Source organism: Oncorhynchus kisutch, linkage group LG1 (genome assembly GCF_002021735.2).
Source record: "Oncorhynchus kisutch isolate 150728-3 linkage group LG1, Okis_V2, whole genome shotgun sequence".
Taxonomy (NCBI): Eukaryota; Metazoa; Chordata; class Actinopteri; order Salmoniformes; family Salmonidae; genus Oncorhynchus; species Oncorhynchus kisutch.
The window spans coordinates 67,004,021-67,030,474 of NC_034174.2; the positions used below are offsets into that span (position 1 = coordinate 67,004,021).

Genomic DNA, 26,454 nt, shown 5'->3' on the forward strand with positions numbered 1-26,454 from the left:
TTATATACCTGTTTTTGCTTTGTCATTATTGGGTATTATTTGTAGGGGGGGGGTCTGAATACTTTCTGTGGAAAAATTCAAGGGGTCTGAATACTTTCTGAATGCACTGTTTTGTTTATACAGCGACCCAGGGCTCTATCTTTCACATTTGCCAAATTCAATTATCTTCCCTTCTAAAGCAAAGCCCAATTGTGATTTAGTAAGCTGTCAAGTAGCTCTGTCTGGCCACGAATGGGCTTAGAGCCAATGCTCATGTCTTAGATTTGGGAGGCAACTTGGTGTAGGAGACCAGGGATAGAATATTTCACTGCCGCAGCATCACTATCTCACCGTGTGTGTGAAGCACAGAGACAGACTGCCAATTTGTACAAAGCATAAAGAGGTTTGCCATCTGATGGTAGAAATGTGCAGAGAAACAATGCATGACATGCTGCACTTCTAAAACAGTTACTTTATGTACACATAACAATGCAATAGAAAGTCAGGCTGAGCAAATACCCTTTTCCTCTGTCAATTCTAGAATGGAGAAGAGTCTCATTGCCAGGCGTGACACTGAGCCAGTATGACATCCTCTTTGTCTTTTTTTCCAACAGCCAAGGTGGGGAAGACTTCCCTGATCATGTCGCTGGTCAGCGAGGAGTTCCCACAGGTGGTACGTAAAAAAGCTTCCTGGAACCTCTGTGTTTAGTAAATAGATTTAATAATGTCTATACAGCCTATGAAGCACTTTTCTCAAACTGAGAGTGCTTTAAATTGTATCGGGAAGACTGTTAACTCCCCGTGGGAGATGCACATCTTGATGATCAGCAATAATACTAATAAACAGTTATAATACATGCATTACCTACAGTTGAAGTTGGAAGTTTACTTACACCTTAGCCAAATATATTTAAACTCAGTTTTTCACAATTCCTGACATTTAATCCTAGTAAAAATTCCCTGTTTTAGGTCAGTTAGGATCACCACTTTTATTTTATGTGAAATGTCAGAATAATAGTAGAGAGAATGATTTGTTTCAACTTTCATCACATTCCCAGTGGGTCAGACGTTTACATACGCTCAATTAGTATTTGATAGTATTGACTTTAATTGTTTAACTTGGGTCAAATGTTTTGGGTAGCCTTCCACAAGCTTCCCACAATAAGCTGGGTGAATTTTGTCCCATTCCTCCTGACAGAGCTGGTGTAACTCATTCAGGCTTGCTCGCACACGCTTTTTCAGTTCTGCCATCTAGTTTGTGAAGTGCACCAGTCCATCCTGCAGCAAAGCACCTCCACAACATGATGCTGCCACCCCCGTGCTTCACGGTTGAGATGGTGCTCTTCTGCTTGCAAGCCTCCCCTTTTTCCTCCAAACATAACGATGGTCATTATGGCCAAACAGTTCTATTTTTGTTTCATCAGACCAGAGGACATTTCTCCAAAAAGAATGATGTTTGTCCCCATGTGCAGTTGCAAACCAGTCTGGCATTTTTATGGTGGTTTTGGAGCAGTGGCTTCTTCCTTGCTGAGCGGCCTTTCAGGTTGTCGATATAGGACTCGTTTTACTGTGGATATAGATACTTTTGTACCAGTTTCCTCCAGCATCTTCACAAGGTCCTTTGCTGTTTTTCTGGGATTGATTTGCACTTTTCGCACCAAAGTACGTTCATCTCTAGGAGACAGAACGCGTCTCCTTCCTGAGTGGTATGATGGCTGCGTGGTACCACTGTGTTTATACTTGCATACTATTGTTTGTACAGATGAACGTGGTACCTTCAGGCATTTGGAAATTAATCCCAAGGATAAACCAGACTTGTGGTCTACAATTTTTTTTCTGAGAGCTATGCTGATTTCTTTCTATTTTCCCATGATGTCAAGGAAAGAGGCACTGAGTTTGAAGATAGGCCTTGAAATACATCCACAGGTACACCTCCAATTGACTCAAATTATGTCAATTTGCCTATCAGAAGCTTCTAAAACCATGACATAATTTTCTGGGATTTTCCAAGCTGTTTAAAGGAACAGTCAATTTAGTGTATGCAAACTTCTGACCCACTGGAATTGTGATACAGGGAAATAATCTCTCTGTAAACAATTGTTGGAAAAATGACTTGTGTCACGCTTGTCATCTAACTTGCCACAACTATAGTTTGTTGACAAGAAATGTGTGGAGTGGTTGAAAAACGAGTTTTAATGACTCCAACCTAAGTGTATGTAAACTTCCGACTTCAACTGTATGTAGAATGTCCGTTTTGAGTATCCCATTGGTCTCTCTTTATGATGGTCATCCTTGGTTGGTTCCTTGTAACAGGTGCCCTACCGGGCTGTAAAGATCACCATACCGGCAGACGTCACCCCAGAGAGAGTTCCTACACACATAGTAGACTACTCAGGTACTTTTCTAACAGTGTAGCTATATATAGTGTACCTTACCTCTGTTGTACTATGCCAACCATGGATACGCATGTTACTGTACATTCAAGCCACACTGAACTACTACACTAATACTGTCCTGTTGTTCACGCACTGCATGTTTTAACATGCACAGAGGTGGAACAAACAGATGAGCAGTTGTCTTCAGAGATATCAAAGGTAATATTAGAATCAATGTCCAGTATTGTAGAAAGATGTGTGTCGAGGTTTGAGAGTGCTGCCGAGTCCAGATTGTCATGGCTGTCGCTCCCTTTACAGGCCAATGTGATTTGCATAGTGTACAACAAGAAGTCCATTGAGAAGGTGAGTTTAGTCATAGTACTTGACATAGCCTAGGCTATTTAATTGTATTTGTGTTTTCTTGAAGTACTGTATGCACATTGTTTTGATATCAGCCAGTTCACACTCATGTTTGCTTTTTGTAACTTCACCATCTTGTTTCCCTTTAGGTGACCAGCCATTGGATTCCACTTATAAATGACAACACAGACAAGGACAGCAGGTGAGGGATACAGTCTAGGTTTAGTTGTGGTTCTTATGGGTGGTTCGTATGTAGCCCAGTTCTTGCATGAGCTTTGCAATGATTACGCTATCGTCTTAATGACCTATAACATGAAGAGTATAGGGTTTGTTGCAGTGTAGTAGTGGGTATTCAATGTGGTATGTGTGTTGCAATACTCAACCACTACCAGGGTTCACCCAACTGGGTCACTGTAAAAGGCACTCTACTTGAAGTTACATGAATGTGTTTTCTCCTAAATTGAGGATATATGCATGGATGCTGTCCTAAAGTTTTGAAAGAGATGGGCATGAGTCATAGACACAAGTCCACGCTTTTCAGTAAATGTACACATTTTCTCAGTAGAACAGCAGTCTAGAAGTACAACAAGTCACGATGGGCCTAGCTTCATGCATGCAGGCCCACCACTTGATAATATTATTTCTAGGAAGTGCAATTGAGATCAAATATATTTATTTTCCGAGGAATACTTCACCAGAATAAAAAACTATCACACACTACAATTGCATGATTTGATGTCTTGATTGGGAAAACAGTCCTGAATGTACAGCTTTAAGACCTGGTAAATAACTATATTTCAAAGCAATCCAGTCAACCATTTACAACCTTTCTCTCTGTCCCCCCCTCCCCCTATAGGGTTCCTGTCATCCTGGTCGGGAACAAGTCTGACCTGGTGGAACACAGCTGCATGGAGACCATCCTGCCCGTCATGAACCAGTACACTGAGATAGAGACATGTGTGGAGGTGAGACTGCCAGAGGGCTTCTGTCACCCACTGTGTTGTAGCCCTGTGACTTCACTACCCAGAGTAGTGATGCATCACCAGATATTGCATAGAGGCTGCTGGCTAAAAGCCACTGACCTACAGTGGTTCGTCCTTTAAAAGTTGCAGCGTACTGCGGCACAGCTTGTGTGGTGCTGCAGAATTCTATGGCACGTTATTTAATCACTGGTACCATTAATGCTAGTTAGTGCTAGTTTGACCACCAGAGGGCATCTTTGAGAAGCATTTGATAGCCTTCAATAGTGGCTGTATTAGAGAATTCATTTTTGTAAGAACATGGAATATGGAACTGATTTGAATACATTTTGATTAATTTGATTAATATTATGGTGTTTCTATTCCAAGAAAAACGAAAAACCCTCTGGGTTTCCATTAGGATGGAACGGAAAATATGGCTCTGTACAACGTGACGGTCGGCTACAGTACTGGGCTATTTAGCTAAAGAATCCCTGTGTCGTACGGGCGCGTGGGAGACCGGGGTTCAATTCCCCGACGGGGAGGAAGGAGAAAGCTGTTCTTGTAAATAAGAATTTGTTCTTAACTGACTTGCTGAGTTAAATAAAGGTCACACTAAGAGCATTTTGCGATGCAGTGTCTTAGACAGCTGCGCCACCAACACAGAGAGGTGTTGGTAACGGTATATTGTCCTGCTAATAGTCCATAATGGACTATTATAATACTGTACATGGTGTCCAGGTCAGGATAACCAAAACTATCAGCGCTATTATTAGTGCAAGGCCCCTCAAGGTGTTGCTCTGTGCTAATTCCTCATTTCTAATTCCTTATATTAAGCAAACCAGATGGCACCATTTTCTTGTTTTCTTAATTTACGGATAGCCAGAGGCACACTCCAACACTCAGACATAATTTATTAACTGTCACGCCTTGGTCTTAGTATTTTGTGTTTTCTTTAATTATTTGTTCAGGCCAGGGTGTGACATGGGGTTATTGTATTGTCTTATTGGGTTTTTTGTAGGCATTGGGATTGTGGTTGATTAGGGGTGTGTCTAGTATAGGCTTGGCTGCCTGAGGCGGTTCTCAATCAGAGTCAGGTGATTCTCGTTGTCTCGGATTGGGAACCGTATTTAGGTAGCCTGAGTTTCACTTTGTATTTCGTGGGTGATTGTTCCTGTCTCTGTGTAGTGTTCACCAGATAGGCTGTATTAGGTTTCACGTTCCGTTTGTTGTTTTTTGTATTTATAAGTTATTTCATGTATCGTCATTAGTTTCATTAAAGACATGAGTAACCACCACGCTGCATTTCGGTCCGACTCTCTTTCGACAAACGAAGAACGCCGTTACATTAACAAAGAATGTTTGTTTAGTGAGTCTACCAGATTAGAGGCTGTCAGGATGACCAGGTATTAGGGTGTGAATTAGACAATTTTCCTGTCCTGCTAAGCATTCAAAATGTAACGAGTACTTTTGGGTGTCATGGAAAATGTATGGAGTAAAAAGTATAGTTGAAGTCGGAAGTTTACGTACACTTTTTGGTTTGAGTCATTAAAACTCGTTTTTCAACCACTCCACAAATTTCTTGTTAACAAACTATAGTCGGTTAGGACATCTACTTTGTGCATGACACATGTAATTTTTCCAACAATTGTTTACAGACAGATTATTTCCCTGTATCACAATTTCAGTGGGTCAGAAGTTTACAAACACTAAGTTGACTGTGCCTTTAAACAGCTTTCCAGAAAATGATGTCATGGATTTAGAAGCTTCTGATAGGCTAATTTACATAATTTGAGTCAATTGGAGGTGTACCTGTGGATGTATTTGAAGGCCTACCTTCTAACTCAGTGCCTCTTTGCTTGACATTATGGGAAAATCAAAAGAAATCAGCCAGAATCAGACCTCAGAAAAAAACTGTAGACCTCCACAATTTCCAAACGCCTGAAGGTACAACGTTCATCTGTACAAACAATAGTACGCAAGTATAAACACCATGGTACCACGCAGTCATCATACCGCTCAGGAAGGAGACGCACAATGTCTCCTCGAGATGAACATACTTTAGTCAGAAAAGTACAAAATCAATCCCAGAACAACAGCAAAGGACCTTGTGAAGATGCTGGAGGAAACAGGTACAAATGTATCTATATCCACAGTAAAATTAGTCTTATATCGACATAACCTGAAAGGCCGCTCAGCAAGGAAGAAGCCACTGCTCCAAAACCGCCACAAAAAAGCCAGACTACGATTTGCAACTGCACATGGGGACAAAGATTGTACTTTTTGGAGAAATGTCCTCTGGTCTGATAAAACATAAATAGAACTGTTTGGCCATAATGAGCATCATTATGTTTGGAGGAGAAAGGGGGATTCTTGCAAGTCGAAGAACACCATCCCAAACGTGAAGCACGGTGGTGTCAGCATCATGTTGTGGGGGTGCTTTGCTGCAGGAGGGACTGGTGCACTTCACAAAATAGATGGCATCATGAGGTAGGGAAATTATGTGGATATATTGAAGCAACATCTCAAGACATCAGTCAGGAAGTTAAAGCTTGGTCGCAAATGGGTCTTCCAAATGGACAATGACCCCAAGCATGCGTTGTGTCAAAATGGCTTAAGGACAACAAAGTCAAGGTATTGGAGTGGCCATCACAAAGCCCTGACCTCAATCATATAGACAATTTGTGGGCAGAACTGAAAAAGCGTGTGTGAGCAAGGAGGCCTACAAACCTGACTCAGTTACACCAGCTCTGTCAGGAGGAATGGGCTAAAACTCACCCAGATTATTGAGGGAAGCTTGTGGAAGGCTACCCGAAACGTTTGACCCAAGTTAAACAAAGGCAACGCTACCAAATACTAATTGAGTGTATGTAAACTTCTGACCCACTGGGAATGTGATGAAAGAAAGAAAAGCTGAAATAAATAATTCTCTCTACTATTATTCTGACATTTCACATTCATAAAATAAAGTGGTGTTCCTAACTGACCTAATACATGGAATTTTTACTTGGATTAAAAGTCAGGAATTGTGAAACTGAATTTAAATGTATTTGGCTATGTAAACTTCCGACTTCAACTGTACGTTGTTTTCCTTAGGAATGTAGTGAAGTAAAAGTAGTAAAAAATATGTATAAATAGTAAAGTACAGATAACCCAAGAAAACGACTTAAGTAGTACTTTATTTTTACTTAAGTATTTCACACCACTGCACTTATCGCTCTTACAGAGGAGTGATACACCTTCAGATGTAGCACAGGGGCTGCACTGACGATAAATCAATGAACTGTTTAAAGAGTGGCTTGGACAGTTCTAGTATCTATTAAAGACGTATAGCAGGGGTGGTGCTTATATTGTAGCAGTCCTTCTTCTACAGCCTATACAGCTTTTGGTGTGCTGCTATACAGCCTACAAAGGTTACATGTTGTAAATCTAAATCTGTAGGGTTTAAAGCTGGTCCCAGCTTGACATTCTCTATCTATGTAGCTTTTACCGTCATCATGCAGGGTGACAGTGAGTCCATACAAAGACTATATACACTAAGACTATATGTTGTGCTTGTTTACTGTATATGCACTTCGGCTATAAAACCAATGTTGGGTATTTTATTATTTATGAGTATGACCTTCACCCAGACACGCTTCATGCTATTTTTCTCATGGTGGGAATTCCATGGGTCAATCATGTGCTTAGCGTGACGCACGGGTCAGTTTGGTATTGGTTTCAGTCTAGACTCTTAATGGAGCTATTGCTAAGGGATTTCTATAGCTTGCTCAAGTCGGTATGTGAGTGTACATGCATTTTTCGAGAAATATTAAGCCTAATGGACAGGTTGCGTGTCAATGTTCGTGTGTGTGCTCCTCGTCCACGAGGTGTACTATGGATACGTTTGATTGTCAATTCAAGGAAACAGACTTGACAATCAAACTGATCCAATCAAGCCTGGAGTTTGACCCTCATGGCTCTCCTCCACCCAACTAGCCATAGAGGCATGTCCACAGTTCAGCTTGGCTGCTAACTCCTCCATGTTTCACAGACTGTCTAATTAGTATTGGCTTATCCCTCAGACCAATCCTCGGCTGGTAGATCCTCCCAGGCCCCAGCCAGCCAGGTCACTATGGAGACCGATCTTGAACACTACTGTACTCTACTGTAAACAACTCTCACTTTCCTGACCCATCTAGTGGAAAGAGAGGGAGTTTGCCATGCACGGCTTAAAGATGGAATCCGCATCTCAGCACCTTTGTTATTGTTTTGTGGACGAAACAGAGGTGAGGTGCGTCGAGCAGCTTGCAATGTTGGTTGTTTGCAGTAACTTCTTTGTTGTTGTAATATCCCAAATGGACGTGGCTGTTTTCACAATTTTAAAGATTCCAGCTTTAAGTATTTAGGTATTTTAGTTCAAAAACTGTGTTTTTTTTTTTGGTATGTTGGTAAATATTAGTTCAGGGGCCTGTTGCACAAAACTAGGATAAGGGATTAAGCCAGGATATCTTGGTGATCCTGGCTCAATTGATCCGTAATCCGGTTGCACTAAAGATGGATAGGGGGCAGGAGGATATGTTATGGTATAAATTACCATGGAGATTTATTCTGTGGAGCTAGCCTGCTCCAGACCAGGCTAAATTCCAGGATCTATTTAATCTCATCCCTAATGTCAGTCAGCAGTCACCACAAATGGAAACCAATAGTTATTTCACTGCTCACTATACATTATCACATATAACTAGACCCACTGTTATTATTTAAACGTTTGTGATCATTAATTTCAATGATTTTGGATAAAAAATGATTTTTAGATGTTGCTATCATTAGATAATTTAGTTTCCCATAGACTATAAGGCTATATATAAATATTAGGGCCACAGAGGGGAAAAAAACACAAGTCATAATATTGTAACCAGTTGTTTTAAAGGAGGACAGTTGTTAAAATGACAGATGTGGGGCATTTCGTGAAATTGTACTTCAGTATGGTTTCATAAACAAAGACATGCTGGTGTGCCAGAATATTAAGTATCACATTGTCATAAGTATCAAAACTGTAAAAACAATATGTAGCTTTTCTGCAGAAAGAACCAGCCTCATAAATTTATGACTTTATCCTTTTTCTTCAGTGTGGCCCTAGTACTCTGTCATATAAACAAATACACATTCCATATGAATATAAAAACACAATGTGTAACATTATGTTCCTTTATTGAATAAGGACAAAACAAAGCAGGTAAACCATCAGCTCCTTTCGAAACTGAAGTCACAGTGACTCTACAAGATGGAAAGCACAGAATCCAAGCATATAATACATACACATTCAAAGGTCTGTATATAACACACCCTGCATGTCTGCACACTAAAATAAATGCAGGACAAATCCATACACATCAACTGAACAGACAAATGAATGGATGCAGTAGCCTCCCTGCAGCCTTGTATTACACACAGTATACCGCACAAACATCATAAGAGGCCAAATTCGTCAAAAAAAACGAACCCAAAAAAAACCAAATTCCTCTGCCACCGCAGGACATATTTAACCAAAATTGAAAGCACACATACTAACTAAAATAATTCAACACATATTGGTCCCTCAGCAGCCGACCACTGTCGTCATCAGGGAAGATTGCCGGATTGTCCCAGTCCATGGCTGGTGGCACTCTGGGGGCCCTCTCCTTCCTCAGGCAGGCCACATTGTGGAGGACAGCACAAGCCACAGTAATATCACATGCCCTAACAGGGCTGACCCTTAATTTGTGAAGGCAGTGAAAGCGTGCCTTCAGGAGGCCAAAGGTCATTTCAACTCTGGCCCTGGTCCTGGCATGGGCATGGTTGTAGGCCTGCTGTGCTTCCTGGGGGTCTGTGAAAGGTGTCAGGAGAAAAGGCTGGCAGCCATACCCCCTGTCTCCCAGCAACACACCAGAGAATTCACCTGTCAACACAAAATCTCATCATTACTACCTCATAAACACAGTGATATTCTTGACACAGCCATGATGGTTATAAATAGGGGTTGTGTGGCTTACCTTGTGATAGATTTCAGAGGCCCGAAAGATTCTGGAGTCATGGACTGAGCCAGGCCATTTTGCCACAACATTGCTGATCACACAGTCAGCATTGCAGACCATCTGAAATCATAAGATGAGGAATATTACACCAATCAATGCACATCACTGGCAATGCAGAGTGTTCGTCAATGGACAATATCAAAAAGTTATGTTCACCTGAACATTAATGCTGTGAAAGGATTTCCTATTCACAAAATCGGCCTCATGGGCACCTGAGGGGGCTTTTATCCTTATGTGTGTGCAGTCCACTGAACCAATGACATTGGGGAAACCTGTCACACAAAGTAATGAGTATCCTACTATGTGTTAACAGTTGTCCTGTAATTTGTAGATCCTCTTACCTGCAATCCTATAGAACTCCTCTTTGATGTCACAGAGTCTTCTGTGGCCAGGGAAGGAGATGAAGACATCTGCTAATGCTTTGATAGCCAGACACACACTCCTTATTGTGCGGCAAATTGTGGCCTTGTTCAGCTGTTCTGCATCCCCCACTGAGTACAGGAAGGCTCCACTAGCAAAAAAGCGCAAGGCCACACAAACCATTTGCTCCACACTCAGTGCATGGCTCCGTGCAGTGCGGTGCTTAATCCTGGGACCCAGTAGTCTGCATAGATACCTGATGCCATCTGCAGAAAACCTGTATCTTTCATATAGATGGTCATCAGGGAAGGCCAGTGGGTCCAACCGGTCCCTGAAGACCCTTTCTCGCCTGAAGGCTCTCCTCAGCACAAGTGCTTCTTCATCCACCACATCTCGCACGAATGGGCATGCCATTGTCAGAGCAGAAAGGAACACACAATTTTGGGCCTTCATATAGGCTAGTGGCCACACCTGGTGCTGGGGGGGTGGGCAAAAGAGGGCGATGCCTTATAACGATGACTTGGTTGTACGGATTGCTGGGAAAATAAAAAAAAAACGTAGAAAGATGCCACCGTCCTGTGTGCTCACAATAAGAGCTCATATGTCATGGCTCACTTGACTTTACGAGAATATACCTAATTTTTATTTTGAGCTGTGTCATCTTCTCGGAGCTGGGGGAGGAAAGAAAAATAATGATTAATACATTTGTGTTACAGTTAGCATACAGTGTACATTGAAGGCATATCTCACCTCCCTCTCAAGTTTTTTTATTTCAAGGTCCAGTTTCCTAATTGTCCTCTTTTTTATTTCGAACTCCAGTGCAAGATTTTCCATCTTTTTCTTCTTGTACTGAATGTCTATGTCTGCCAGTTCTATTTGGCGCCGGAGGTGGTTGCCATACAACTTTCTGATAGCTTGTGAGCTCTGTGAACACAATACAATTAGCGCAGCTGGAATTTGGCAGGATGTGGTGTCCTTTTATTAATACGCACTGTTGCCAGGCTGGTTTTCCCACTGTATAGCATCTGGGTCCTGTAAAAGAAATTAGATTTTTTGATTTTGATGAGGACTCCTCACCATTGTAGAGTAAATAGTACTTTCACAGTCTTAACATGATACCTCATGCCTTCTGGAATCCAGAGAGATGGTCTCCTCCTCATCATCGTCTCCATCATGTGCTGTTGCTGCTGCACTGGGGCCTTCACCCTATCACATTTAATCGGATTCATATTGAAGCTAGTAGACAAGACATGCCAGGCCTACAGTATGCCTTTGATGGAGTACTCACTGGATCAGCATCGTCTGGTGCTTGTGCTGGTGGCTCTAACAGGAACACAGTGCTGCCAGACACTGCAAGGCAATAGGTAAACCAAAGTCAGACAGTCCAAATTGATTCAATATGAATGTGGTTGTATCCCATGTAGAGATGGAAGGACATACCTTGAATGAAGCGGGTGGCATCTTGGGAGGAACCTATGCTCGTCTCTTTCCCCCCAGGGATCCCCTCTAAGACGGGCCTGCCTTTATTTAGCTCCAAGGCCATGTCCTCTGCTGGGGTAAGGTCAGCCTTTGGTGACCCACCACCCGTGCCTTGTCTGTGGGTATTCTTTTTCACTGCTAAAACAGTACAGACAATGTGTGAGCAGGCACCTTCTGGGTACAATATATGCTTGTGCTTTGTTAAATAGTAGTCAGGGACCATACCATTCTGCAGAATGTTCTTGTATTTGATTTTGACCTGCTGCCATGTCCGTTTTGGCCCGTTCATGTTTAATCTACACACACACACACACACACACATTTAATGGAGTCACACTGCAAAAAATTACTTGGTATTTTTGTCTTGTTTTCAGTAAAAATATCAAAAAATTTATCATAGCTTTATACAGTGTGATGGAGTTACTTTACGCAATTTCACGCATATCTGCAGTGCATTTCAATAAAAAATTTACAGTACAACTGCATTTTTGGAGATGTGAATTAAATATTTGAATTGTAATTGTGATGTTTCAGAGGAGCGGTGAGTGTGTAATTGTGCACTACTTACGCATTCAGGCGGTCTGCAATACTTTGCCACGCTTTTTCTCTTTGCTTTATCACTGTGGCGGTGTTGCCTTTCTTCTTAATTATATATTTTACCTCCTCGTATGCCTCCATGAGGATTTGTGCTTCCGACGGGGAAAAGTACGCGGCTCTAGTTGCCATGGTAAATCAGTTAATCTGTGATCTGTGGCGGGGTCTATTTGAGTGAGCCGTGAGCGCGCACCTATCCAGGATTGGTTTCACCTGGCTTAATGAATCCGTGTCTGCTCATCCTGGCTTGGTCTTTGTGCAACCAATTAAGCCTGGACGCACATGTTTTGGCTTCATTGAGCTCAGATGAGTCATTTATCCCGGATGTCTTAATTCTACTTTTGTGCAACAGGCCCCAGGATGAATGAAATTCATATTTTGTATGTTCTTCTTTCTGTATTTCCGTAACTTTTTTTTTTAGTGTTCAGCAAAGAACCTAAAGAACATATCTGAGTTGTTTTACTACGCCCAAAATGCTGTCCTGCACCCCACTGGCCCTTTATACTGTCCAGAGGAGAAACGGGTAAAGAGTGAAGATGCCCTGGGGCCTGTTGCACAAAAGTAGAATTAAGACATCCGGGATAAATGACTCATCTGAGCTCAATGAAGCCAAAACATGTGCGTCCAGGCTTAATTGGTTGCACAAAGACCAAGCCAGGATGAGCAGACACGGATTCATTAAGCCAGGTGAAACCAATCCTGGATAGGTGCGCGCTCACGGCTCACTCAAATAGACCCCGCCACAGATCACAGATTAACTGTGTACTTTTCCCCGTCGGAAGCACAAATCCTCATGGAGGCATACGAGGAGGTAAAATATATAATTAAGAAGAAAGGCAACACCGCCACAGTGATAAAGCAAAGAGAAAAAGCGTGGCGAAGTATTGCAGACCGCCTGAATGCGTAAGTAGTGCACAATTACACACTCACCGCTCCGCTGAAACATCACAATTACAATTCAAATATTTAATTCACATCTCCAAAAATGCAGTTGTACTGTAAATTTTTTATTGAAATGCACTGCAGATATGCGTGAAATTGCGTAAAGTAACTCCATCACACTGTATAAAGCTATGATAAATTTTTTGATATTTTTACTGAAAACAAGACAAAAATACCAAGTAATTTTTTGCAGTGTGACTCCATTAAATGTGTGTGTGTGTGTGTGTGTGTAGATTAAACATGAACGGGCCAAAACGGACATGGCAGCAGGTCAAAATCAAATACAAGAACATTCTGCAGAATGGTATGGTCCCTGACTACTATTTAACAAAGCACAAGCATATATTGTACCCAGAAGGTGCCTGCTCACACATTGTCTGTACTGTTTTAGCAGTGAAAAAGAATACCCACAGACAAGGCACGGGTGGTGGGTCACCAAAGGCTGACCTTACCCCAGCAGAGGACATGGCCTTGGAGCTAAATAAAGGCAGGCCCGTCTTAGAGGGGATCCCTGGGGGGAAAGAGACGAGCATAGGTTCCTCCCAAGATGCCACCCGCTTCATTCAAGGTATGTCCTTCCATCTCTACATGGGATACAACCACATTCATATTGAATCAATTTGGACTGTCTGACTTTGGTTTACCTATTGCCTTGCAGTGTCTGGCAGCACTGTGTTCCTGTTAGAGCCACCAGCACAAGCACCAGACGATGCTGATCCAGTGAGTACTCCATCAAAGGCATACTGTAGGCCTGGCATGTCTTGTCTACTAGCTTCAATATGAATCCGATTAAATGTGATAGGGTGAAGGCCCCAGTGCAGCAGCAACAGCACATGATGGAGACGATGATGAGGAGGAGACCATCTCTCTGGATTCCAGAAGGCATGCGGTATCATGTTAAGACTGTGAAAGTACTATTTACTCTACAATGGTGAGGAGTCCTCATCAAAATCAAAAAATCTAATTTCTTTTACAGGACCCAGATGCTATACAGTGGGAAAACCAGCCTGGCAACAGTGCGTATTAATAAAAGGACACCACATCCTGCCAAATTCCAGCTGCGCTAATTGTATTGTGTTCACAGAGCTCACAAGCTATCAGAAAGTTGTATGGCAACCACCTCCGGCGCCAAATAGAACTGGCAGACATAGACATTCAGTACAAGAAGAAAAAGATGGAAAATCTTGCACTGGAGTTCGAAATAAAAAAGAGGACAATTAGGAAACTGGACCTTGAAATAAAAAAACTTGAGAGGGAGGTGAGATATGCCTTCAATGTACACTGTATGCTAACTGTAACACAAATGTATTAATCATTATTTTTCTTTCCTCCCCCAGCTCCGAGAAGATGACACAGCTCAAAATAAAAATTAGGTATATTCTCGTAAAGTCAAGTGAGCCATGACATATGAGCTCTTATTGTGAGCACACAGGACGGTGGCATCTTTCTACGTTTTTTTTTTATTTTCCCAGCAATCCGTACAACCAAGTCATCGTTATAAGGCATCGCCCTCTTTTGCCCACCCCCCCAGCACCAGGTGTGGCCACTAGCCTATATGAAGGCCCAAAATTGTGTGTTCCTTTCTGCTCTGACAATGGCATGCCCATTCGTGCGAGATGTGGTGGATGAAGAAGCACTTGTGCTGAGGAGAGCCTTCAGGCGAGAAAGGGTCTTCAGGGACCGGTTGGACCCACTGGCCTTCCCTGATGACCATCTATATGAAAGATACAGGTTTTCTGCAGATGGCATCAGGTATCTATGCAGACTACTGGGTCCCAGGATTAAGCACCGCACTGCACGGAGCCATGCACTGAGTGTGGAGCAAATGGTTTGTGTGGCCTTGCGCTTTTTTGCTAGTGGAGCCTTCCTGTACTCAGTGGGGGATGCAGAACAGCTGAACAAGGCCACAATTTGCCGCACAATAAGGAGTGTGTGTCTGGCTATCAAAGCATTAGCAGATGTCTTCATCTCCTTCCCTGGCCACAGAAGACTCTGTGACATCAAAGAGGAGTTCTATAGGATTGCAGGTAAGAGGATCTACAAATTACAGGACAACTGTTAACACATAGTAGGATACTCATTACTTTGTGTGACAGGTTTCCCCAATGTCATTGGTTCAGTGGACTGCACACACATAAGGATAAAAGCCCCCTCAGGTGCCCATGAGGCCGATTTTGTGAATAGGAAATCCTTTCACAGCATTAATGTTCAGGTGAACATAACTTTTTGATATTGTCCATTGACGAACACTCTGCATTGCCAGTGATGTGCATTGATTGGTGTAATATTCCTCATCTTATGATTTCAGATGGTCTGCAATGCTGACTGTGTGATCAGCAATGTTGTGGCAAAATGGCCTGGCTCAGTCCATGACTCCAGAATCTTTCGGGCCTCTGAAATCTATCACAAGGTAAGCCACACAACCCCTATTTATAACCATCATGGCTGTGTCAAGAATATCACTGTGTTTATGAGGTAGTAATGATGAGATTTTGTGTTGACAGGTGAATTCTCTGGTGTGTTGCTGGGAGACAGGGGGTATGGCTGCCAGCCTTTTCTCCTGACACCTTTCACAGACCCCCAGGAAGCACAGCAGGCCTACAACCATGCCCATGCCAGGACCAGGGCCAGAGTTGAAATGACCTTTGGCCTCCTGAAGGCACGCTTTCACTGCCTTCACAAATTAAGGGTCAGCCCTGTTAGGGCATGTGATATTACTGTGGCTTGTGCTGTCCTCCACAATGTGGCCTGCCTGAGGAAGGAGAGGGCCCCCAGAGTGCCACCAGCCATGGACTGGGACAATCCGGCAATCTTCCCTGATGACGACAGTGGTCGGCTGCTGAGGGACCAATATGTGTTGAATTATTTTAGTTAGTATGTGTGCTTTCAATTTTGGTTAAATATGTCCTGCGGTGGCAGAGGAATTTGGTTTTTTTTGGGTTCGTTTTTTTTGACGAATTTGGCCTCTTATGATGTTTGTGCGGTATACTGTGTGTAATACAAGGCTGCAGGGAGGCTACTGCATCCATTCATTTGTCTGTTCAGTTGATGTGTATGGATTTGTCCTGCATTTATTTTAGTGTGCAGACATGCAGGGTGTGTTATATACAGACCTTTGAATGTGTATGTATTATATGCTTGGATTCTGTGCTTTCCATCTTGTAGAGTCACTGTGACTTCAGTTTCGAAAGGAGCTGATGGTTTACCTGCTTTGTTTTGTCCTTATTCAATAAAGGAACATAATGTTACACATTGTGTTTTTATATTCATATGGAATGTGTATTTGTTTATATGACAGAGTACTAGGGCCAATTTATGTCCCCATACTCCACATTCCAAACACACACACACACACTGTAGTTGACCTATATCATGGTGGTGGTCCTCAGGGTTCCTGTTCCTCCACACCCTCTTCATCCAGAGGGGGAGACATGAGACCACCTGGACGGTCCTCAGGAGGTTCGGCTACGACGACGACCTGGAACTCCACCAGGACTACCTGTTCTCACTCACGTGAGTATGCTGCCTGTTTCTGCAGGTCCACTACAACCTGTTCCTCCAGGGTGTACTGTCTGCTTCTACACCCATACCAACAAACTATTTCCCATATTAGTGATGGGGAGGGGAAATCAATACAGTTTCATATCGGTATGTTATTATTGATGAAATATTGTATCATTTTGACAATATCGTAAAAATATTATTATTTTTACGCTAGTTTCCTGTACCTGCACCAAGACTCCAGTATTTTTCCTTCATAGCTTGTTCTCAATCTTCTTTTTAAATAGGGAGACAATTTTTCAGCACTTTTTTTTCTTTCAATGACTGATCAAAACTAGTTTTCTCTTGTCCCTCTGCAGCAAACATGGTGAGCAGTATGTTTGTAAAATCAAATCGCAATAAAAACAGTATCGAATCGCAGTACGTATCGTGGTAATATTGTATCGTGGCAATTACCAGGCCTACCTATTAGTGTGCATGTCTTTACCTCTACCCACAGGCACAGATATTGACTGTTCCGTGTGCTTAGTTCATCATGCTTTTATTGCCTTGGTCTTCCTCGGGACGATCTGAGCCTTAGACTTCCAATAAGTAATAATAAATATCAACATTGATTCCCATGCAGAAATACACTTAGGCTTCACCCAGTACAACAAAAGATGTCTGCCTCCCTTCTTTCAGATTGAGACGTGCCACTAAGCCCCAGTACAGTCAGGATTAATATCATCCCCCTTCTGGCTCTGACCTCAATTACCCACAAGTCTCTCTCTCCCCCCTGCAGAGCGTCCATTGAGGACACCATAATTGAATCTGTGTTCTTATTTATCTCGTAATCTTTCCCGGATTCTCCATCTAACTGTTGTGCGTGTGTGCGTGCGTGTATGTGTTCCCCACCTCTACTATACCTCCAGGTTGAAAATACCTCCAGACTGCACCACCGAGCTGAATCACAATGCCTACCTCTTCCTCCAGAGTGTCTTCGACAAACATGACAAGGTATTGACCTTTCCTGTGGTAAATGATGCCATTTGAATTTTGAGCCAACATTTCAGACTAACAAGAGTCAAACCGTTTCTAAACCCTGCTGGCAGTGAATGAACAATAAATTGAGTGGTCAAGCCAGTGTGTGTCCTAATGTTCTAGATGCCAATGACCCGTGAGGTGTGTGTGTTTTTCAGGACCGGGACTGTGCCCTGTCCCCAGAGGAGCTGAAGGACCTGTTTGACGTGTTCCCTTACATGCCCTGGGGTCCCGACGTCAACAACACGGTGTGCACCAACGACAAAGGCTGGATCACCTACCAGGGCTACCTGTCCCAGTGGACGTAGGTTACCACTGCACGCACAGACAGACGGGCATCTATACAGACACACACAGACAGGCATCTATACAGACACAGGCAGACAGGCATCTATACAGACACAGGCAGACAGGCATCTATACAGACACAGGCAGACAGGCATCTATACAGACACAGGCAGACAGGCATCTATACAGACACAGGCAGACAGGCATCTATACAGACACAGGCAGACAGGCATCTATACAGACACAGGCAGACAGGCATCTATACAGACACAGGCAGACAGGCATCTATACAGACACAGGCAGACAGGCATCTATACAGACACAGGCAGACAGGCATCTATACAGACACAGGCAGACAGGCATCTATACAGACACAGGCAGACAGGCATCTATACAGACACAGGCAGACAGGCATCTATACAGACACAGGCAGACAGGCATCTATACAGACACAGGCAGACAGGCATCTATACAGACACAGGCAGACAGGCATCTATACAGACACAGGCAGACAGGCATCTATACAGACACAGGCAGACAGGCATCTATACAGACACAGGCAGACAGGCATCTATACAGACACAGGCAGACAGGCATCTATACAGACACAGGCAGACAGGCATCTATACAGACACAGGCAGACAGGCATCTATACAGACACAGGCAGACAGGCATCTATACAGACACAGGCAGACAGGCATCTATACAGACACAGGCAGACAGGCATCTATACAGACACAGGCAGACAGGCATCTATACAGACACAGGCAGACAGGCATCTATACAGACACAGGCAGACAGGCATCTATACAGACACAGGCAGACAGGCATCTATACAGACACAGGCAGACAGGCATCTATACAGACACAGGCAGACAGGCATCTATACAGACACAGGCAGACAGGCATCTATACAGACACAGGCAGACAGGCATCTATACAGACACAGGCAGACAGGCATCTATACAGACACAGGCAGACAGGCATCTATGCAGACAGGCATCTACACAGGCAGACAGGCATCTACACAGGCAGACAGGCATCTATACAGGCAGACAGGCATCTATACAGGCAGACAGGCATCTATACAGGCAGACAGGCATCTATACAGGCAGACAGGCATCTATACAGGCAGACAGGCATCTATACAGGCAGACAGGCATCTATACAGGCAGACAGGCATCTATACAGGCAGACAGGCATCTATACAGGCAGACAGGCATCTATACAGGCAGACAGGCATCTATACAGGCAGACAGGCATCTATACAGGCAGACAGGCATCTATACAGGCAGACAGGCATCTATACAGGCAGACAGGCATCTATACAGGCAGACAGGCATCTATACAGGCAGACAGACAGGCATCTGTACAGACACAGGCAGACAGGCATCTGTACAGACACAGGCAGACAGGCATCTGTACAGACACAGGCAGACAGGCATCTGTACAGACACAGGCAGACAGGCATCTGTACAGACACAGGCAGACAGGCATCTGTACAGACACAGGCAGACAGGCATCTGTACAGACACAGGCAGACAGGCATCTGTACAGACACAGGCAGACAGGCATCTGTACAGACACAGGCAGACAGGCATCTGTACAGACACAGGCAGACAGGCATCTGTACAGACACAGGCAGACAGGCATCTGTACAGACACAGGCAGACAGGCATCTGTACAGACACAGGCAGACAGGCATCTGTACAGACACAGGCAGACAGGCATCTGTACAGACACAGGCAGACAGGCATCTGTACAGACACAGGCAGACAGGCATCTGTACAGACACAGGCAGACAGGCATCTGTACAGACACAGGCAGACAGGCATCTGTACAGACACAGGCAGACAGGCATCTGTACAGACACAGGCAGACAGGCATCTGTACAGACACAGGCAGACAGGCATCTGTACAGACACAGGCAGACAGGCATCTGTACAGACACAGGCAGACAGGCATCTGTACAGACACAGGCAGACAGGCATCTGTACAGACACAGGCAGACAGGCATCTGTACAGACACAGGCAGACAGGCATCTGTACAGACACAGGCAGACAGGCATCTGTACAGACACAGGCAGACAGGCATCTGTACAGACACAGGCAGACAGGCATCTGTACAGACACAGGCAGACAGGCATCTGTACAGACACAGGCAGACAGGCATCTGTACAGACACAGGCAGACAGGCATCTGTACAGACACAGGCAGACAGGCATCTGTACAGACACAGGCAGACAGGCATCTGTACAGACACAGGCAGACAGGCATCTGTACAGACACAGGCAGACAGGCATCTGTACAGGCACAGGCAGACAGGCATCTGTACAGGCAGACAGGCATCTGTACAGGCACAGGCATCTGTACAGGCACAGGCATCTGTACAGGCACAGGCATCTGTACAGGCACAGGCAGACAGGCATCTGTACAGGCACAGGCAGACAGGCATCTGTACAGGCACAGGCAGACAGGCATCTGTACAGGCACAGGCAGACAGGCATCTGTACAGGCACAGGCAGACAGGCATCTGTACAGGCACAGGCAGACAGGCATCTGTACAGGCACAGGCAGACAGGCATCTGTACAGACACAGGCAGACAGACAGACAGATACGCACTCAAATCAAATTTTATTGGTCACATACACATGGTTAGCAGATGTTATTGCGAGTGTAGCAAAATGCTTGTGCTTCTAGTTCTGACAGTGCAGCAATATCTAACAACTACCTAATACACACAAATCTAAGTAAAGGAATGGAATAAGAATATATACATATAAATTGATCCTTTTGGCCTTCCTGTGACATCGGGTGCTGTAGGTGTTCTGGAGGTAGTTTATACCCGGAGATGCGTTGTGCAGACCGCACCACCCTTTGTAGAGCCTTGCGGTTGAGGGCTGTGCAGTTGCTGTACCAGGTGGTGATACAACCCGACAGGATGCTCTCAAATGTGCATCTGTTAAAGTTTGTGAGGGTTTTAGGTGTTGCACCGCCTTCACAACACTATGTGATGTGTGGGTGGACCATTTCAGGTTGTCTGTGATGTGTACGCCGAAGAACTTGAAGCTTTCTACCTTCTCCTCTGCTGTTTCCTGAAGTCCACGATCATCTCCTTTTGTTTTGTTCACTTTGAGTGAGAGGTTGTTTTCCTGACACCACACTCCGAGTGCCCTCACCTCCTGCCTATAGGCTGTCTCGTCATTGTTGGTAATCAAGCCCACTACTGTTGTGTCGTCTGCAAACTTGATGATTGAGTTGGAGGCGTGCATGGCCACGTAGTCATGGGTGAATAGGGATTACAGGAGGGTGCTGAGATGCACCCTTGTGGGGCCCCAGTGTTGAGGGTCAGCGAAGTGGAGATGTTTCCTACCTTCACCACCTGGGGGCGGCCCTTCGGGAAGTCCAGGACCCAGTTGCACAGGGCGGGGTTGAGACCCAGGACCTCAAGCTTAATGATGAGCTTGGAGGGTACTATGATGTTGAATGCTGAGCTGTAGTCAATGAACAGCATTCTTACATAGGTATTCGTCTTGTCCAGATGGTAGGGCAGTGTGATGGTGATTGCATCATCTGTGGACCTATTGGGTCGGTATGCAAATTGAAGTGGGTCTAGGGTGACAGGTAAGGTGGAGATGATATGATCCTTGACTAGTCTCTCAAAGCACTTCATGATGACAGAAGTGTGTGCTATGGGCGATAGTCATTTAGTTCAGTTACCTTAGCCTTCTTGGGTACAGGAACAATGGAGACCATATTGAAACATGTGGGGACAGCTGACTGGGATAGGGGGAGATTGAATATGTCATGTGAGGGCAAAATTGCAAGATTATGTTGTAATGCCGTAATTGCATCAAATGGTTGTTTTATGCAACAGAAAAGAGTTCTTATAACTCTATTGTGTCTGTGTGAACTGAAAGTGGGCCTCTGGGAGATTTAACACTGACAGGAGATTTATTATGTCTTTGGGTGGTACCGCATTCCAGAGAATGAGTTAATGTTTTTGTACTGGGGTATAAGGGCGAGATGGCTCCAGTATGGAGTTGGGGGGGCCAGACCCTGGTCTCTACACAATAAGGACAGTATTTACAGCATATACTGTTTGCTGTGAATTATTAGTAACCTTGTGACCCATTCCATACATCTGTTGTTTGTCATGAACATCCAGGAGGATGGACTTTGTTATAAAATGCTGTGCATGCTCTGAGGACGCAGCTAGGAATGCCGTCTGGGCCGGCAGCCTTGTGAGGGTTAACGCGTTTAAATGTCTTACTCACGTCGGCCACGGAGAAGGAGAGCCCACAGTCCTTGGTAGCAGACCGCGTTGGTGGCACTGTATTATCCTCAAAGCGGGCAAAGAAGTTGTCCAGTTTGTCTGGAAGCAAGACGTCGGTATCCGTGACGTGGCTGGTTTTCTTTTTGTAGTCTGTGATTGTCTGTAGACCCTGCCACATTCGTCTTGTCTGAGCTGTTGAATTGCGACTCCACTTTGTCTCTATACTGACATTTTGCTTGTTTGATTGCCTTGCGATGGGAATAACTACACCGTTTGTATTCGGCCATATTCCCAGACCTCTTTCCATGGTTAAATGCGGTGGTTCGCGCTTTCAGTTTTGAACGAATGCCGCCAGCTATCCACGGCTTCTGGTTAGGGTAGGTTTTAATAGTCACAGTGGGTACAATATCTCCTATGCACTTTCTTATAAACTCACTCACCGAATCAGCGTATAAATCAATATTATTCTCTGAGGCTACCCGGAACATATCCCAGCCCGCGTGATCAAAACAATCTTGAAGCTTGGATTCCAATTGGTCCTTATCACACTTGAACAGACACAGACAGACAAACACACACACAAGAGAGATGTTCTGCTGTGTTAAATCCACAAAGTGTATTGTTTCTTTATCTAAACTATGAAAGTCTGAATGAACCCCCAAGACAGTGTTTCTTACAGTGCATGACAGTTTCCATTCACTCCTGTTTTTCCCTGTGCCCAGGTTGACCACCTACCTGGATGTCCAGCGCTGCCTGGAGTACCTGGGTTACCTTGGTTACTCCATCATCTCTGAGCAGGAGTCCCAGGCAGCGGCCATCACAGGTGGGAGGACAGCCCGTTGTCATGGCAACTGAGATGACCGCTATATTAGATATGAGCAGAGACCTATAGATATGGCTCTGAATGTGGGACAGTGTATATATTACGGTGTTATTAGTGCGCCTGCGCAGGAGTCTCGTTGTAGAAGAACCTGGCCTGAGTGCAATGGCAGTCATGTATTGTGCTAATATGGTTGAGTAGACGTTGTTAAATTGGAACCTTGTCGTATTTGAGTTACATTGGTAGCAGAGGATGGTTAGTAACTACAATGTCCCACCTCGCTTCGACGAGACGAGGTCGTATGAAAGTTGGAAAAATGAACTTGGAATCTGGACACGGGTTACTAATCTGGACAAGAAAAAGTAAGCACTTGCGGTGGTATTATCGCTTGAAAGAACAGCGAGAGATACAGCACTGGAAATACCCGTTGAGGATTTGAAAAGGATGACGGTATGGGATCAGAGCACTGGATTCTGTGTTTCATAGAAAGGAGAAAGACCGCTCCTACCAGGCATATGCTAACTTTGACAGTGTTACTAGAGACATTTCGGTTGCAATGACGGACTACATCATTTATTTCGAACAGAGGTACCATAGGATGCTCAAGTACGAGATGGTTCTCCCGGATGCAGTGTTAGCTTTGTTGTTAGATACTGCCTGTCTGGATGGTAGGGAGAAACAGTTGGCTTTGACTGCTTGCACTGTGCTGACTTTTGCATCAATGAAGTCGGCACAAAAAAAAAATGTTTTAGTGAAAAGACGTCTGTCGCCCCAATAACAGATGGAATGCAAGTGAGTGACGTAGCATATTACACTGAGCAGCAGAAAAAAAGGTGCCAAAAAGTCACGTTCTCAAGACAACCAGACGAGGGCACCTTTGCCTGGCACAAATCCGCTGGACAGATATGGAAGGATTGGGTTAAAGACTGACCTTGTAAAAATGAACAAGTTAAACTAACAGAGGAAAATGTAAACACAGAGCAGTATAACATTACTGTTTTCAAACCAATCTGCTTCTGATACTGAGATCGTTATAGTTGAATCCATAGGATCTGCTACAGCTACACTTCCTGGTACAACAGGGTCAGCTGAACTGTCACATAATCTGAGAATTGAACCAATGGAAAATCGAGAAAAACAGCATTACATTCAAAATAATGACATACTTGAAACAAAGGACATGTCATTTGACCCAGCTAAGCTAGAAGAAAGTGCCCTTTAAAGAATCCTTACCTGGAATAGTACCAAAAGCACATCTAGTGGCTAGAGGTTTTGAGGAGCTGGCTGCTAAGAACTCCAAAAATATTCACCGACATGCGCCTCAGATTCACTCAGATTGCTGCTGACAGTGATCTGCCAGAAAAATTTTTTTAACTTCATTCCATAGACATCAAATATGCATTTTTACAGGGAACAGAGCTGTCAAGGGACATTCACATCCAACCTCCGCCTAAAGCTAAGAGTGAAGGAACACTGTGGAAACTAAAGTGTGTGTATAGCCTGGCAGATGCATCACTCTACTGGTACAACAAGGTCAAGGCAACAATGCTGAGTACAGGTGGAAACATGTCACAAGTGGATCCTGCAGGCTTCTATTGGCTTGATCAAGACTGCAATGTGACTGGAGTAGTTGCCTGTCATGTTGATGACTTCATCTGGGGTGGCTCACAGACCTTTGCTTCAACTGTGATTCCACACCTCAAAGCTGTTTTCCAGGTCGGCCGTGAGGAGCATGATCATTTTTGTTATGTTGGCATGGAGTTTATTACAGTTGACCTAACAATACTGATGCAACAGGAGAGCTATATCAAGAATCTTCAACCTATCCACATGGATTCTTCAAGAGCCGTACAAAGGAATTCCCTTCTCTGTGGAATTGAAGATGATCAATTGAGGTCAAAGATGGGTCAAATTCTATGGGTTGCTAGACAGAGTAGACCTGATGTAATGTTTGATGGCTGCAACTTGGCATCCAACACAAAACACGCCATTGTACAAACCATTCATGAGGCAAACAAAGTTGTTCGTAAACTGAAATCACAACAAGTGACTAAAGTTTCAGCATGTTGGAAAAGATGACTCTGAAACTAGTTGTCTTCAGTGATGCTTCCCTAGGGCACCTTACAGATGGAGGCACACAAGGTGGGCATCTAATTGTGTTAATGGGTGAAGGAGGAAGATTCTCACCCATCTGTTGGCAGTCAAAGAGGATCAGAAGGGTTGTCCGAAGCACACTTGCTGGAGAAACCCTTGCTCTTGCGGATGGAATTGACAATGCTTTATTTTTTGCAACTCTGTTCTCGGAGCCTACCACTGGTGAGACAAAACTGCACATTCTACCTTTTAGTTTGTGTCACTGACAACTACTCCTTTAGTTTGTGTCACTGACAACTACTCCTTTAGTTTGTGTCACTGACAACTACTCCTTTAGTTTGTGTCACTGACAACTACTCCTTTAGTTTGTGTCACTGACAACTACTCCTTAGTTGATGCTGTCAAGTCAACCAAGTCTGTCACAGAGAAAAGACTTAGTCTTGAGATTAGCAGCATCAAGGAACTTATTCAAGCACAGAGAATCCAGCGGATTCTAGTCTGACTAAAAAGGGAGAATTCGGTCTTGTGCTCCTAAAGGCACTCAGTGACAGCTTGAGTAATACAAATAAAAACTTTGTCACACGACCCATCTGTAATGGGGGACTTAAATAATACTTGGGACATTTAATTATGTTGTTGATGTTTTATTTGTCTCTAAAGAAAAGTGGGAGATTGTTAAGTTCATGTTTTAAGTATCCCTACATTTTTGTTATTACGGTGCCATCACTCTGTCATTAGTGGGCCTGCGCAGGAGTCTCGTTGTAGATGAACCTGGCCTGAGTGCAATGGCCGCCATGCATTGTGCTAATACTGTTGAGTAAACGTTGTTAAACTGGAACCTTGTCGTATTTGAGTTAACAGTATAGAAGACAAAGATGACTTATACCAAAGTTAGCTGTAAGCTCTAGTCTACAGCCAACCTGTAAACATTGTGTGTTAGAACTTCATGTTGTATTAACTTCTCTATCTAGAGAGGAGGGACGAAGTTACTCTTACTGAAACCACATTCTGCACAGGACTAAAGACATCCACAGCATAAAGCATCATTCATATACTTTCATTTGCTGTATAAACTTAACAGAGTGTGTGTGTCCTCTCCGTTCTACAGTGACGAGGGACAAGAAGATTGACCTGCAGAAGAAGCAGACCCAGCGCAGTGTGTTCCGCTGTAACGTCTTCGGGGACAGCGGCAGTGGCAAGAGTGGCATCCTGCAAGCCTTCCTCGGAAGAAACCTCACGGTCAGTGTCAACATTCATTCATTCCCTCAAAGAGTAAGTTGTAAGTCAGTGACAAGGAACACGTCCCTGGATGGAAGAAACATTTGAACAACTCCGCGCAACTCCAAATAC

At 43.9% G+C, this 26,454-nt stretch overlaps 1 protein-coding gene across 1 annotated transcript in view; it reads left to right on the forward strand.

The window, feature by feature from the left end:
- Window positions 1-26,454, forward strand: part of LOC109868213 (mitochondrial Rho GTPase 1-A-like) — a 37,371-nt gene that overhangs the window by 4,761 nt on the left and 6,156 nt on the right. Inside the window, exons 2-13 of the mRNA XM_031835742.1 lie at window positions 594-652; window positions 2,293-2,374; window positions 2,530-2,573; window positions 2,673-2,717; window positions 2,864-2,916; window positions 3,571-3,679; window positions 12,584-12,692; window positions 16,494-16,617; window positions 17,517-17,601; window positions 17,784-17,929; window positions 22,913-23,013; window positions 26,213-26,343. Coding sequence (XP_031691602.1) covers window positions 594-652; window positions 2,293-2,374; window positions 2,530-2,573; window positions 2,673-2,717; window positions 2,864-2,916; window positions 3,571-3,679; window positions 12,584-12,692; window positions 16,494-16,617; window positions 17,517-17,601; window positions 17,784-17,929; window positions 22,913-23,013; window positions 26,213-26,343 — 1,088 coding nt within the window. The remainder of the gene's footprint in view (window positions 1-593; window positions 653-2,292; window positions 2,375-2,529; window positions 2,574-2,672; window positions 2,718-2,863; window positions 2,917-3,570; window positions 3,680-12,583; window positions 12,693-16,493; window positions 16,618-17,516; window positions 17,602-17,783; window positions 17,930-22,912; window positions 23,014-26,212; window positions 26,344-26,454) is intronic.